The 15,359-nt window shown below is 47.3% G+C and overlaps 1 protein-coding gene across 1 annotated transcript in view; it reads left to right on the top strand.

Moving 5' to 3' along the window:
* LOC138259944 (uncharacterized) overlaps positions 1 to 15,359 on the top strand; it is a 164,287-nt gene that overhangs the window by 72,421 nt on the left and 76,507 nt on the right. The window contains exons 5-6 of the mRNA XM_069207940.1: positions 5,503 to 5,651; positions 5,898 to 6,086. Coding sequence (XP_069064041.1) covers positions 5,503 to 5,651; positions 5,898 to 6,086 — 338 coding nt within the window. The remainder of the gene's footprint in view (positions 1 to 5,502; positions 5,652 to 5,897; positions 6,087 to 15,359) is intronic.

The following is a 15,359-nucleotide window of genomic DNA, read 5'->3' as shown; positions in this document are numbered from 1 at the left end:
CACAGCGGCTAGGTTGGGACTTTGTTCCCCAGCCTCCTTTACCACCAGGTCGGGGCCTGATGCGCTAGAAGAAGGCAGTCGCTTTCCTGCCGCGCAGGAAGCAGCGGGAAAGCAGCAAGACTTACCTGACCTAAGGATCCAGACAGGAGACTTTGTTTGGCTACAGTGGCTGGGATGGGACTTTGTCCCCCAATCTCCTTCACCACGAGGACGGGCCCTGATGCACTAGAAAAGCGCAGTCGCTTTCCTCCAGTGCTGGAAGCAGCAGGAAATTAGTGAGACTCACCTGACCCACGGGTCCTGGCAGGAAAACTTGTGTGGCCACAGCAGCTGGGTTGGGACAATTGTGGTTGCATCCCTGCAGGACGGGAAGTGGGGATACTCACCTGACCCACAGGTTCCGGTCAGAGACTTTGTTTGGTCACAGTGGCTGGGGTGGGACTTCATCCCCCAGCCTCCTTCACCACCAGGGTGGGCCTGATGCCCTAGAAAAGCGTGGTTGCTATCCCCCAGGACAGGAAGCAGCGGGAAAGCAGCAAGACTCACCTGACCCACATGCCCTGGCAGGAGACTTTGTTTGGCCACAGCGGCTGGGTGGGACTTCGTCCCTCAGCCTCCTTCACCATCAGGGTGAGCCCTGATGCGCTAGACAAGCGTGGTTGCTTTCCCACAGTGCAGGAAGCAGTGGGTAAGCAGCAAGACTCACCTGACCCACAGGTCATGGCAGGAGACTTTGTTTTCGCCACGGTAGCTGCCTCCTTCACCACCATCAGGGTTTGCCCTGATGCACTAGGAAATCACAACTGCTTTCTCGCAGTGCAGCACGCGCACAGGCAAAGACCAGGCCAAGACAAGCCCGTCTTAACCCGTAAGAGACCTCCCAGCCCGCCACCCCCCTCCCCTGCCCCCCACCCTGGGTCAGTGGACTCTGGCTTTGAGGGAACTTAACATAGACAGATCGAATTCCTGATTGCTACTGTTGGTTAATTGTCACTGCTGGGGCAAAACTTCTTGTTTGATTGTGGCCTGCTGGTTGTGAGTCCTTTAGCAGGGTCATGGGAAAAAGAAAGGCAATCCTGGTAGGGGTCCCTGACCTGCAAACAAAACATTCATGCACGACAATCGATAATTTTCCAGTAAGGGTCACTGATCTTGTGGCGGACAAAATTAATCTTGCTGAGCGGCATATTTCACTGATGGCAGAGAACCCCTTAGCCCCTCTTTCATCATCTCCGATGGACTTGCTTGGGCCAAATGGAGCCTCATGCCATGAAGCTACTATAGTATCAATGGAGGCTTCCAACTCTCCTAACGGGCTTTAGGGGCCCTACACCGGGGGGTTGAGGACACTCATTTGTGTCCAGCAAGAGAATTTAAACTCCATGAATGTTTCTGCCTCGGTTTCTGTTCTGAGCTCCTTGGAGGCGGAGAGACCATCTAAGTGGCAGAAAAGAGCAGCCAAATCGAATTTGAGCAACTGCACAACTTGTTGAGTTAAGTGGAATATTTTGGTGAATGATGTCATGTGTGAGTAACACGTCTTGCAGTGTTAGAATAGAGATGTGACTTCGGTTACTGGCCATGCAGAGTTGTTTAGAAGCTTTTATTATGTGCCTCGGCCATCATTCACTATGGAGTTATTATATATTTGAAGGGTTAGTTGTTTAGTGATTACCGTGCTTTTTGTAGCCTCCACAGAGGTCTATTGTTCCATATCTCAAATTATTTGTTTGGTGGGACGATAATTGCAAGTTTTAGTTTCTGAGTGAGTTCTTCTGTGGCAAATTAAATATTTAGTGACATTTTTGAAGATTTAGGTTAAGGTAGGGGAGGTCTAGGTTAATAACTTGTGCATTGCAGATCGCTGTTTGAAGGAGCTTAGCCAGATTTCAGGGTAGTTAACAATTTGTAGTGGAGAGGAGTTCACATTTTCTTTAAGTTCTGTAATAATAGGATTTGGAAGGGACAAATCTTACTATACAGACAGTCATTGTATCAGTTCTGTTCTTGAAGAAGGTTTTCAGGTTGCACTTTGGAGGGATGGTAGGAGTGGAGAAGGATGCAGAGTTGATAACGTTTGGGAGAAATAATTATCTAGTTTAACATCGTGCTTGAGTTGCTATGTCTTGAAACTAGGACTACCAAGCCCTTACTTAGGCTTCCTCATAGTCGCAGCAGTGTATCCTACACATTATGCACCCTCTATATAAGTTTTATCAAGCTCATCATTATACCAGTTCTGAGTCTTTCTGTGATGTGTTTTGATTGTGCAATTCTTTTGAAGTGTCAACCAATTAAGGGAATCTATTACTTTAATTGCAAACTTGAAACGAATGCCAAGTGGTGAAGATTGCCAAGTGGTGTTTTTGAAGTTGGGGTATATGATATTTATTATAGGTACTCATGACTTAATATATTCTTGTGCCTAATTGGGAGAGGCTGGCATCATATGGCTTAATTTTTTTCATAGTCTTTTTATTGAGGTTTTTGTTACATCTGAACAATTGTTACAATCATATAAGAAACAATTAGCATGAAATGAGGACATTTTGTTGGAACTCAGATTACGTTCTGCACAGTTAATGCATGGCTAGCAGCTGAGGGTAGATATCAAAACAGTGAGGCAGCTATGGCAAAGGCGCATAGTGTGTAATAGTGTTGTCTGTATGTGTTGGGGCTCAGTCCGCTGTGACTCAGGGCCATATTACTGAGGTGAACCTCTAAGAAGTAGTGGGGGAAAAGAAAAAGGAAACTGTTATGGAGGAGTTCAGCTGGGCAGCAGCACTAGCAAACCCTTCGGGGATTACCTCAGGGGGGATCCATGAGCAGGGTTGAGGCCTCCAGAGTGAGGCCATCTGTGGCACTGTATTGACCCTCCTGTCACTTGTGTGATAATATTCCAACCTTGTTGTGTGGTGGGCCTGTGATCACGGCCAGCAGACCAGGTGTAGGGCAAAGTGATAGTCTATTGCTGGGTTTTCATGGGGAGGTGTTCTTGTGTACCAGGTCTTGAAATTGAGTCTGCGTGGTGTCCCAGGCCGCCAACATAGCTCTTGTTTTACAGAGGTGTTGGCTTCCTCATACTGTAAGGTGACCCTCTCTGCTACCCCCCGAATGGAGGAGTGCCTTGTGCCAGAGTGAACTCCGCTGAGGGTTGGTTGGCTCTCCAGTGTAAGGTGAGGGTCCACTTTGGACTAGGATCCGGGCTAGGATAGTGAATTGCAATTGTTCTTTGGGATTTTTCCCCTGTTTGTAGATTTCCAGGGCAGGTGCTTTACTTATGTTCAGGATAGTAGCTCGGTGACAGTGGCAAGGGCGTCCTGTACGGTGCGCCTCTGATGAGCTAGGGTGGGGCATAACCATAGCATGTGTTGGAGATCGGCTACATTAGACTGACATTTAGGGAAGGTGAGATGTGCTGCTGGGAATATGTGGTTCAGCCTGGAATGTGTTTCATAGGCCCTATGAAGCATCATGTATTGTATGTCTTTAAACCTCGCATTACAAGAGATGCTTTGTGGAAACCACGGTCTATTCGGAATAATATTCCAAAGTCATTCTCCTGTTTTTGCAGGAGGAGTGTCAAAGATAACCCACATGTACCCTCATGGCTTTTCACAGCCATGTAATGAAATGACGCCCGGAGCCCATGGTGTACATGGTGTATATGAGACCATGGGTGCGGGCTGTTCTACGTCGGCTGTGCATAAGAGTCTGCATACAATCAACAGCTGTCCATAAAAAAAGGAATTGGCATGGGGAGATATCATCGCCTTGTCGAAGCATGTCAAAGGTTAATGGATGATGGTCTTGGAATAGGTTGCCCTCTGTCAATGGATTTATTGTTCCAGGTAGAGAGATCTTCAGCCATGAAGGATGCGGGTAATCTTGACAGGGCTGGGAGAGGGGTGGAGAATTGTGAGAGCAAATGGTTGGATATTGCGTGTCAGTTGAAAGTTCCAGGTGAGGCATTTACGGGCTACCCATACATGCAGTGACGAGGAGGGTTGCATTTTAATAGTGGGTAATGGAAATGGACAGTGCCTGGCGCCGGCCCTGGTCTCAAATAGCTATCCATCCGGAATCCAGAGGGATACCCACTGAAGTTGGGCTGTGAGATTCGAAAGAGGGGGCTCCGAGTCCAACATGTCCCACTGGCTGCTGTAATATACTAAGGGCTATTCGGCGCTGCTTGTCATCCCAGATCAGTTCCTCAAGCATTGATTCCAGCTTCTGGAAGAAATGTTGGGGTGGATAGATCAGCACATCGACAGAGTAGTAGAGTAGTCGAGGAAGGACAATCATCTTCGATTTGGGTGACATTGGCTGTGATGGTAAGGGATAAACGTTTCCAGAACCGGGTCTGGGACTTTAAAGTCATGAGCGCCTGTTTCAGGTTACTATCAAACAGGTCATGTTGCGAGTGATGTAAGTGGATGCCTTAGTATTGGACCGTTTCTTCTGCCCAGGCCAGAGCAAAGCCACCAAACTGGATCTTCTGGGGTGGGAGGCGCACTTCGGTGTAGGGGAAAGACTCCCCAATTCATCCAGTTTACCTGCAGGCCCGCTGCTGCTTTAAAATCTTGGAGGGCCACTTAGATAGTCTTGGTGCCTGTGCTGGCATTCTGAAGATAAAACGGCAAGTGGTCGCCATATAATGACACAGCATGTGTGGTTCCATCCAGTGGGATACCTCACCACACGCTGTCTGATAGGAGGTGAGAGAGGGCAGCCCTGGCAGGTGCCACAACTCACCAGGAACAAAGCATAAACCAAGCTGCCAAATCCCACTCGAGAGGGTGGGTAGTATGCAATAGTTTCATATATGCTAGGAGACTCATACCAATTACTGGCCAGGTTGTAGCTAGCCTTTTTCACCTTGACCACTGTGATCAAATCATCGAATTATATGGCTTCATGATGTGGTTTGATGTGGAATTTTCCAGAAATACAGAATTTTATTCTTTTTTGTCTGACCATGTGGAGTGTACCTTGTCCAGTATATGAAGATCATTGATTAAGAAGAACAATACATCTGTGATGCTAATTATGACCAAACATTGCCTATTTAGTTCCACAGCATACACACAGACATATTGACTGTTTCAAAAATGCCATGCTATGCATAAAATTCCCCACCCCTGATCCGCCTGGCTCAGCATGGACTGGCAGCTGTTATTTGCTGCTGGTTGTGGTGGTTAGGTCTACAGTCACATGATCTGAGACCAAGCAGGCAGTGAAGTCTTTCTGGTGAGTAGTCTTCTGTAACTGCCCACAGCATCCTCCTCCCACGCCATGAGGGACCGCAAGTCATGTTAGCAGATGTCCCCACAAATGCTCTGGCTCTGGTCAGTCATGTGTGCTGGCTCTCATATTTTCCATTCACTTCCTTTCAAAGATGTGTGTGGCAGGGTCTGTTCTGTGTCACCTCTGCTTCTGCAGGGGACCAAAGCAAAGCATGGTCCTGTCCAAAGTAATAATAGAATTTTGTTATTCTAATAGGAGACAGCAAGAGGAGTTTTAACCCCACACTCTACCGCAAACCTGCTCAGTATAACCACCTTCTCACCTCTGTGGTTCATGATGGGAATGACAAAAACAGCTATGGATTTGAGATTGTGATGTCTAAATCGGTGCAGACATACATTAAGGTAATGCAAGTTGTTTTTTGTAAGATTGAGGCTTATCTTTGTTAGTGTAATGGTCAGGTTTGCTGAATGTCAGGATTGATGTGTATGGCAGAGCTGTTGGGATGTCAGTACTGTAAAAGCAATGCTGCTACAGTGAGGTTTAGTGTGTACTAGCAGAACTGTCTGAAAGTCATTACTAGGATTGTGTTAGTGGGGCAGGTGGAGATGCTGCAGTGCGTTAGTATAACATCTTTTCCCCTTCCACAGTTAAAGGGCAATCAGAACCAGGTGTGTTGGCTGATGCAACGTGTGTCTCGGGACCGCTCGGCCAACCAGGGCTACGAAACCTTTCAGCAGTTCCTGGATAACAACCAGTATTCTCGACGTGGGATCCTGCGCTACGAAAAGATCTTCGGTCCAGGCTTTGTCAGCACAGGTGGGCTGGAGACCACGAAGGTAAGATGACAATGGAGTCAAGGGCTGGGGCAGAGTATGGCGTTTAACTGCCTGTGATAACTAATATCTGAAAAGCCATGTTCAGCTCTTTTAAGAGGGCTGCATGAAGCTGTGTGTAGAGGATGTGCAGAGAATATTTGTTGACCTAAAATCACTTATGGTTGACTCAAGATCCTAGACAGCATAGGGAGGGGTATGTTTCAAAGCCATGCTTTGGATGCCAATGTAGCTGATATCGTCTGACATAGGTGCAAAGTAGTATTGCTCCCTGGGGCCCGAACCTCAGCAATAATTCATATTCAGCAGCTCAAAACTCAGGCCAGAATCAAGAACTTAATAGACACCTCATAACGTTTTGTATCCTTTCCTGGCATGCCAGAGGAGGAGGGAGGAGGATGAAATAACCCATCTGTTCTAAGCAAGAAAGAATGAATCAGAGGCTGATAAAGAATTTATCTTTTCTGGAAGGATCAGAAAACGTGTTAAGTGAATGATTAACATTGCTGAAGGATACTAGTGCAACAAATATATAGCGGCTTCTGAACACCATCTCTTACTATTCGGTGAACCTCAGCACCAAAGCAAAGTGGTTTGCCAAAGTGTTTTAGCCATGTTGTACACCAGCATGGCTGCTATTCAGGATGACTAAAAAGTTAGTGGCTTAGAGTAGAGTGGTGCAGATTGTCAGAGTAGAATGGCGAAGAATTGAGTAGAGTGTCGTAGAGTGGTGTGGCATAGAATGTTGTATACTGGAGTGGCATGGAGTTGAGTAGCATAGCGTACAATGGAGTTACGTAGAGTAGAGGGCATTAGTATAGAGTGTTGCAAGGTATAGTGGTGTAGAGTTCAGTGGCACAGAACTCGGGGGCATACAATGCAGTGTCGTAGAATTCAGTGGCGTAGAGTATTGCATTGTGGAATGGAGTAGCATAGAACGGAGCGGTGCTGAGTGGAGTGGTGCAGATTCTACACAGCTGTGCAGTGGTGTAGAATGATGAAGAATAGAGTATAGTGGTGTAGAGTGATGTAGAGTGAAGTGGCATAGAGCGCTGTGTGCAGAGTAGACTCAGAGTGCATTGGTGTAGAGTGCAGTGGCGTAAAGAGCAGTGGTGTAGAGTACAGTGGTGCAGAGTACAGCACAGTGGTGTAGAGTGTACTTGTGTAGAGTGGATTGGTGTAGGGTGCAGTGGTTTAGAGTAGAGTGGCATCAAATGCAGTGACAGAGTGGAGTGGCACTGAGTGGAGCAGAGTGGCATAGAGGTCAGTGGTGTAGAGTAGATTATTTCTGAGTACAGTGAAGTGGCGTAGAGTGGAGTGGTGCAAGGTAGAGTGAAGGCATGTGGAGTGGTGTAGTGTGGAGTGGAGTGCCATATAATACTAGAGTGGTGTAGAGTACTGGCGTAAAGAGGTGTAGAGTTCAGTAGTGCAAAGTAGATTAGGGTGGCGTACAGTGGATTGGTATAGAGTGCAGGGGCGTAGAGTGGAGTGGAGTGGTACAGAATAGAGTGCATTGGCGTGTAGTGGACTGCCATAAAGGGCAGTGGTGTAGAGTTCAGTGGAGTGGAGTGGAGTGGAGTAGAGTGGAGTTGCACAGAGTGGAGCAGAGTAGAGTGGTGTAGAATACTGTGGCATAGAGTGCAGTGATACAAAGTAGAATGTCAGAGTGCAGTGGCATATAGTGGTACAGAATAGGGTGGCATAGGATGCAGTGTTTAAAAGTGATGCAGAGAAGAGTATAGAGCCATATAGTGGAGCGGCATACAATTGATTGCGCAGAGTCAAGTAGCTTGGAGCGGCGTTTGGCAGAGGATAATGTCATAGTGCAGTGGTATAGAGTGGCATACAGTGCAGTTGCATAGGGTGCAGTGGTGTAGAGTACAGTGGTGCTGAGTAGAGGGCAGTTGCGTGAAGTGCAGTGGTTTAGAGTAGAGTACCTTAGAGTGTGTGGCATAGAGTGGAGTGGCTCAGAGTATAGTGGCATAGAGTAGATTGTTTCAGAGTAGTGTGAAGTGGCATAGAGTTGAGATGGACAGGGTAGAGTGGAGTGGTACGGGGTGGAGTGCAGTGACAGAGTGACATAGAGTAATGGCATAAAGTAGTGTAGAGTGCAGTGGTATAGAGTGCAGAGTAAATTAGAGTGGCTTGCAGTAGATTGACATAGAGTGCAGGGGCGTGGATTGGCACAGAGTAGAGTGCATTGATGCAGTGTATTGGCATAGAGTTCAATATTGCTGAGTAGAATGTCCTGGCGTACAGTGGCTTAGAGTGGTTCAGAGTAGAGTGGCATAGAATACAGTGGCATAAAGTAGTGCAGAGTAGAGTATAGTGGCATGGAGGGGAATGCTGCAGAGTGCAGTGGCTTAGAGTGCAAAGTTGCAGAGGAGAATGTCAGAGTGGAGTAGCATAGAGTACAGTGGTGCAGAGTGGAGGGCAGTTGCATAGAGTGCACTGACGTACAGTGCACTGGTTTAGAGTAGAGTGTAGTGGCGTAGAGTAAATTGTTCAGAGTAGAGTGAAGTGGCGTAGAGTTGTGCAGGGTAGGGTGAAGTGGCATAGAGTAGAGTGGTGCAGGGTGGATTGCAGTGGCAAGAGTAGAGTGGTATACAGTAATGGCGTAAAGCGGTGTAGAGTGCAGTGGTGCAGAGTAAATTAGAGTGGCCTACAGTGGATTGGCGTAGAGGGCAGGTACGTAAAGTGGAATGGTACAGAGTAGAGTGGATTGGCATAGAGTGCAGTATTGCAGAGTGGCATAGAGTGAAGTGCTGCAGAGAGGAGTGGCCTAGACTGGACTGGTGTAGAGTCCCACGATGTAGAGAGCTGTGGTGTGTGCAAAGTGGAGTGGAGCAGAGTAGAGTGCAGCAGCATAGAGTGGTGTAGAGTGTCATAGATTGAAGGGACATAGAGTGGATTAGCGTAGAGTGGAGTATGCATGATGTGGTAGCTCACTGCCATTAAAGACAACACATTTTCAATTGAAATTGCTTACATTTGCACATACATGCAGTTTTACTAGTAAAACTGTACAGCGCACAAACAATATTGCACCACGTAGTGTACTGATATGTTTTGATGAGTGTTTTTTTCCAACACACTTCAGAATGAACAAAAACGTCAATTCTGGTACATTCAGAAATACTTGCACAGTTCATTTGCATATTGAGCGGTAGGAAAACCCTTCTCCGCTAACCCCAGTATCCTGCAAGATTGTTACATAAGTTATTTCACTGAGAGAAACAAAAGTTAACACCAAGCTCCCCCAGAAGACAGAGACTGCCATTTAACATTTATCTTTGAATGCACAGCACATGACAAGATAAGAACAAGATTTCTAGGTCTGCTTACTGAAAGGAGCACTAGTGGAAGAATACAAGGAGAGGTAGTGCTCCGTGGGAGGGACAAACAGAACCTGGACAGGCCAAAACAAATAAAGCCAGCAAATAGAAAGCCAGAAAATTTGAGTTACAAACCACAAAGCCAATGGTAAGCAAGGAGTGGAATGCATTCCGAGGGAAGCTTTCAGAATGTCCCCAATATGTGTGTAGGAAACCAGACAGCTGGGCTGTCTGGTAGGCTTCCACCTAAAAATAGTTTGATTAAAAGTTCTGTCTGACTCAGTGAAAGTGAAAATGAAAAAACTTTACCTCTTAACAAAATACAGGTAGAACGTTTGACTTAGATACAATTACAAAACGTTATCTCTTAGAAACAGAAGATATGATCTACTCCGTGTTAATGACACCTTTTAAATTTAGCAACCAAATTTACCACCCCTTTTAATTTAACATTTAGGCCCTCATTCCAACCTGTGGATGTCGTCGGAAGCACCGCCAACAGGCTGGCGGTGCTTCATTTGGCATTCCGACCGCGGCTGTAAAGCCGCGGTCACCCAGCCGGGTCCGGCGGTTTCCCGACGGATTACCCCGGCTGGGAGAATCCTCCATGGCGGCGCTGCGAGCATCGCCGCCATGGGGATTCCGACCCCCTTCCCGCCAGCCTGTTTCTGGCGGTTTTCACCGCCAGAAACAGGATGGCGGGAACGGGTGTCGTGGGGCCCCTGCACTGCCCATGCCACTGGCATGGGCAGTGCAGGGGCCCCCTAACAGGGCCCCAGCATGATTTTCACTGTCTGCATAGCAGACAGTGAAAATCGCGACGGGTGCAACTGCACCCGTCGCACCCCTGCAACACCGCCGGCTCCATTCGGAGCCGGCTTCTGTGTTGCAGGGCCTTTCCTGCTGGGCCGGCAGGCGCTCCCTTGGCGGGCGCCCGCCGGCCCAGCGGTAAAAAAAGTCTGAATGGCCCCCGCGGTCTTTTGACCGCGGAGCGGTCATTTGGCGGCATAAGTCGCCGCCCGCCAAACTTAGAATGACCCCCTTAGTCACTTGAGTCATTTATAAGCTTAATTAGCCGTTAATGTGTGAGGAAAAAAAGATAAATGCGAGTCACAATAGAAAAATAAAAAGTACAGAAATAATATTTTTAACTATTATTTTCATATATTAGTTTTTTAAAACAACTTACTTTATTTGTTGTTTATATTTAGCGTTTAAGTAGTTAATAGGCTGTTTCTCAGCTGTAACAAAAACATAACTTGATCACCATCCTCCAATGTCCATGGATCGAAAACAGCTCTCGTGATCCGTGGCAACCTTTGTATAATCTATTGGAATTAAGTGTGATTTACGTTATGGATATACATTTTATGTGTATCTACTTTAAAGGATAACAGCGTAATTGTCAACCTTTGTGTTCCTTAATTTCTGTAGTTTTTCATGGCGTGTGTGATTGAACCTTAATAAATTAATTTATTGTCACAAACATGCATTTTTTTTAAAGTGCAGCTAAACAGACATAATATGTGGTTTATATATTAACGTTTGCGTTGTAAAAGTTTTTGTGTGTGTGTGTGTGTATCAGTAATGTAAATGTCAAGATTTTAAGTGGAAGATAGCCTGTTTACCTTAACATGAAGGAATCATAGGGTTTTGATATCACTTTTCTCTGCTGTTCAAGAGAGGGCAACTTGTGTGTTTGGGGCTACATGGTTGGCACTGTACTTAATGAATGAGTTAGTGTAGGAGGGTGGACTGGCTTGTAGTGAGTACCAAGGGGTACTTACACCTTGCACCAGGCCCAGGTATCCCTTATTAGTGTAGAGGGGTGTCTAGCAGCTTAGGCTGATAGAAAAGGTAGCTTAGTAGAGCAGCTTAGGCTGAACTAGGAGACGAGTGAAGCTCCTACAGTACCACTAGTGTCATATGCACAATATCATAAGAAAACACAATACACAGATATACTAAAAATAAAGGTACTTTATTTTTATGACAATATGCCAAAGTATCTCAGTGAGTACCCTCAGTATGAGGATAGCAAATATACACAAGATATATGTACACAATACCAAAATATGCAGTAATAGCAATAGAAAACAGTGCAAACAATGTATAGTCACAATAGAATGCAATGGGGGCACATAGGGATAGGGGCAACACAAACCATATACTCTAGAAGTGGAATGCGAACCACGAATGGACCCCAAACCTATGTGACCTTGTAGAGGGTCGCTGGGACTGTAAGAAAACAGTGAGGGTTAGAAAAATAGCCCACCCCAAGACCCTGAAAAGTGGGTGCAAAGGGCACCTAAGTTCCCCAGAGAGCACAGAAGTCGTGATAGGGGAATTCTGCAAGGAAGACCAACACCAGCAATGCAACAACAATGGATTTCCTGACGAGAGTACCTGTGGAACAAGGGGACCAAGTCCAAAAGTCACGATCAAGTCGGGAGTGGGCAGATGCCCAGGAAATGCCAGCTGTGGGTGCAAAGAAGCTGCCACCAGATGGTAGAAGCTGTCGATTCTGCAAGAACGACAAGGGCTAGAAACTTCCCCTTTGGAGGATGGATGTCCCATGTCGTGAAGAGTCGTGCAGAGGTGTTCCCGTGCAGAAAGACCGCAAACAAGCCTTGCTAGCTGCAAGGGTCGCGGTTAGGGTTTTTGGATGCTGCTGTGGCCCAGGAGGGACCAGGATGTCGCCAATTGCGTGAGGGGACAGAGGGGGCGTCCAGCAAGACAAAGAGCCCACTCAGAAGCAAGCATCACCCGCAGAAGTACCGGAACAGGCACTACGAAGTGGAGTGAACCGGAGCTCATCCGAAGTCACAAAGGAGGGTCCCACGACGCCGGAGGACAACTCAGGAGGTCGTGCACTGCAGGTTAGAGTGCCGGGGACCCAGGCTTGGCTGTGCACAAAGGAAATCCTGGAAGAGTGCACAGGAGCCGGAGTAGCTGCAAAACACGAGGTTCCCAGCAATGCAGTCTAGCGTGGGGAGGCAAGGACTTACCTCCACCAAACTTGGACTGAAGAGTCACTGGACTGTGGGAGTCACTTGGACAGAGTTGCTGAGTTCAAGGGACCTCGCTCGTCGTGCTGAGAGGAGACCCAGAGGACCGGTGATGCAGTTCTTTGGTGCCTGCGGTTGCAGGGGGAAGATTCCGTCCACCCACGGGAGATTTCTTCGGAGCTTCTAGTGCAGAGAGGAGGCAGACTACCCCCACCGCATGCACCACCAGGAAAACAGTTGAGAAGGCGGCAGGATCAGCGTTACAAGGTCGCAGTAGTCGTCTTTGCTACTTTGTTGCGGTTTTGAAGGCTTCCAGCGCGGTCAGCAGTCGATTCCTTGGCAGAAGGTGAAGAGAGAGATGCAGAGGAACTCTGATGAGCTCTTGCATTCGTTATCTAAAGAATTCCCCAAAGCAGAGACCCTAAATAGCCAGAAAAGGAGGTTTGGCTACTTAGGAGAGAGGATAGGCTAGCAACACCTGAAGGAGCCTATCAGAAGGAGTCTCTGACGTCACCTGCTGGCACTGGCCACTCAGAGCAGTCCAGTGTGCCAGCAGCACCTCTGTTTCCAAGATGGCAGGGGTCTGGAGCACACTGGAGGAGCTCTGGGCACCTCCCAGGGGAGGTGCAGGTCAGGGGAGTGGTCACTCCCCTTTCCTTTGTCCAGTTTCGCGCCAGAGCAGAGCTGGGGGATCCCTGAACCGGTGTAGACTGGCTTATGCAGAGATGGGCACCATCTGTGCTCATCAAAGCATTTCCAGAGGCTGGGGGAGGCTACTCCTCCCCAGCCCTGACGCCTTTTTTCAAAGGGAGAGGGTGTAACACCCTCTCTCTGAGGAAGTCCTTTGTTCTGACTTCCTGGGCCAGGCCTGGCTGGACCCCAGGAGGGCAGAAACCTGTCTGAGGGGTTGGCAGCAGCAGCAGCTGTAGTGAAACCCCGGGAAAGGTAGTTTGGCAGTACCCGGGTCTGAGCTAGAGACTCGGGGGATCATGGAATTGTCTCCCCAATGCCAGAATGGCATTGGGGTGACAATTCCATGATCTTAGACATGTTACATGGCCATGTTCGGAGTTACCATTGTGACGCTATACATATGTCGTGACATATGTATAGTGCACGTGTGTAATGGTGTCCCTGCACTCACAAAGTCCGGGGAATTTGCCCTGAACAATGTGGGAGCACCTTGGCTAGTGCCAGGGTGCCCACACACTAAGTAACTTAGCACCCAACCTTTACCAGGTAAAGGTTAGACATATAGGTGACTTATAAGTTACTTAAGTGCAGTGGTAAATGGCTGTGAAATAACGTGAACTTTATTTCACTCAGGCTGCAGTAGCAGGCCTGTGTAAGAATTGTCAGAGCTCCCTATGGGTGGCACAAGAAATGCTGCAGCCCATAGGGATCTCCTGGAACCCCAATACCCTGGGTACCTCAGTACCATATACTAGGGAATTTTAAGGGTGTTCCAGTATGCCAATGTAAATTGGTGAAATTGGTCACTAGCCTGTTAGTGACAATTTGTAAAGAGAGAGCATAACCACTGAGGTTCTGGTTAGCAGAGCCTCAGTGAGACAGTTAGGCATCACACAGGGAACACATACATATAGGTCACAAACTTATGAGCACTGGGGTCCTGGCTAGCAGGGTCCCAGTGACACATAACAAACATACTGGAAACATAGGGTTTTCACTATGAGCACTGGGCCCTGGCTAGCAGGATCTCAGTGAGACAGTGAAAACACCTGACATATACTCATAACAGGCCAAAAGTGGGGGTAACAAGGCTAGAAAGAGGCTACTTCCTCACAGTTAGTAATATACGTAGCTCAGGGATTTAGGCCTTGTGGTCATTCCTGGCTGTTGTCTGTGGGGCATCAGGCCATTAGTTCTAGAAATGCTGAGTACCCAAAACAGCACCTGAGTGGTCTTAGTGGAACAGGTTATAATTAGAACCACTGGAATTATGCAGCAAGGGCGGGCCAAATTATGCGACAGGGTTGATTAAATTATGTAGAAAGAGCAGGCAAGTTTTACACAACGCATTGTGGCACATTATGTGACATCATTAATGCATTATGTCTTCGTTTTTTTACACAGGACCTATGCCTGGGCAAAGGTTCCACTTTTTGTGGGCGACTTAAAAGTGAACAAAACAAATTTTGTGAAGGGGATTCCATTGTGCAGCAGCCCATGCTGCCACATTTTTAAACTTTTGATGCCATTTTTTCAACTTTTGATGCGTTTGAGTTATAATCAACATTTGTTTGGTTAAAATCTGCAAGTTTTTCAGTAGATAAAGGATTCTGGGACGAACGAGGCAAATCTACAATCAAGCGGAAAACGCTGTGTGCGTAGAATCGCTTATTCTTGTGGCCCTACTCATAATGTGGTAAACCTGGCATCCATTCCTGCCAACACTTCGGTGTTATAGACACCTGTGGTGAGGTGTAAGCAGGTGCTAATGGATACCGTGCACAAAAATGTCTGCCTAAAGAAGTCCCTTTGTAGGTGTAGTGACTCTACCATAAAATGTTTCCAAGGCCACAGATTCCCCTGTATTGATTCACTGACCTTACTATCTCTAAAAAGTGCTTTCTACAGAACCTTATTCGCTGCATCCTCGAACCATACCTACTTTTCTTATAAAGGAGGAAGATTTGTTTCCTCTGGTGGTGGCCACGTGTGAAAACTGGGTTCCTCTGTCCCAGTTGAGTGTGCTTTCTGGGAACCATCTTTAAGAGCCGGAGTCTTGCAGACATAGGCTCTCATTACGAGTCTGGCAGTCCTAGGACCACCAGACTCGCGGTGGCGGTCTTACCACCGGCAGGCTGCTGGTAAAGACAAACATATTATGACTACGGTGGTTTGGCTGAAGCCAGACCGACAAAACACTACCCGTACCGCCAGGGCGATCTGACCGCTGGGCCTGAGGT

The sequence above is a fragment of the Pleurodeles waltl genome, chromosome 9, assembly GCF_031143425.1.
Source record: "Pleurodeles waltl isolate 20211129_DDA chromosome 9, aPleWal1.hap1.20221129, whole genome shotgun sequence".
Taxonomy (NCBI): Eukaryota; Metazoa; Chordata; class Amphibia; order Caudata; family Salamandridae; genus Pleurodeles; species Pleurodeles waltl.
Note: the sequence above shows the minus strand (reverse complement) of the source record. Positions and strands in the feature narration are given on the sequence as shown.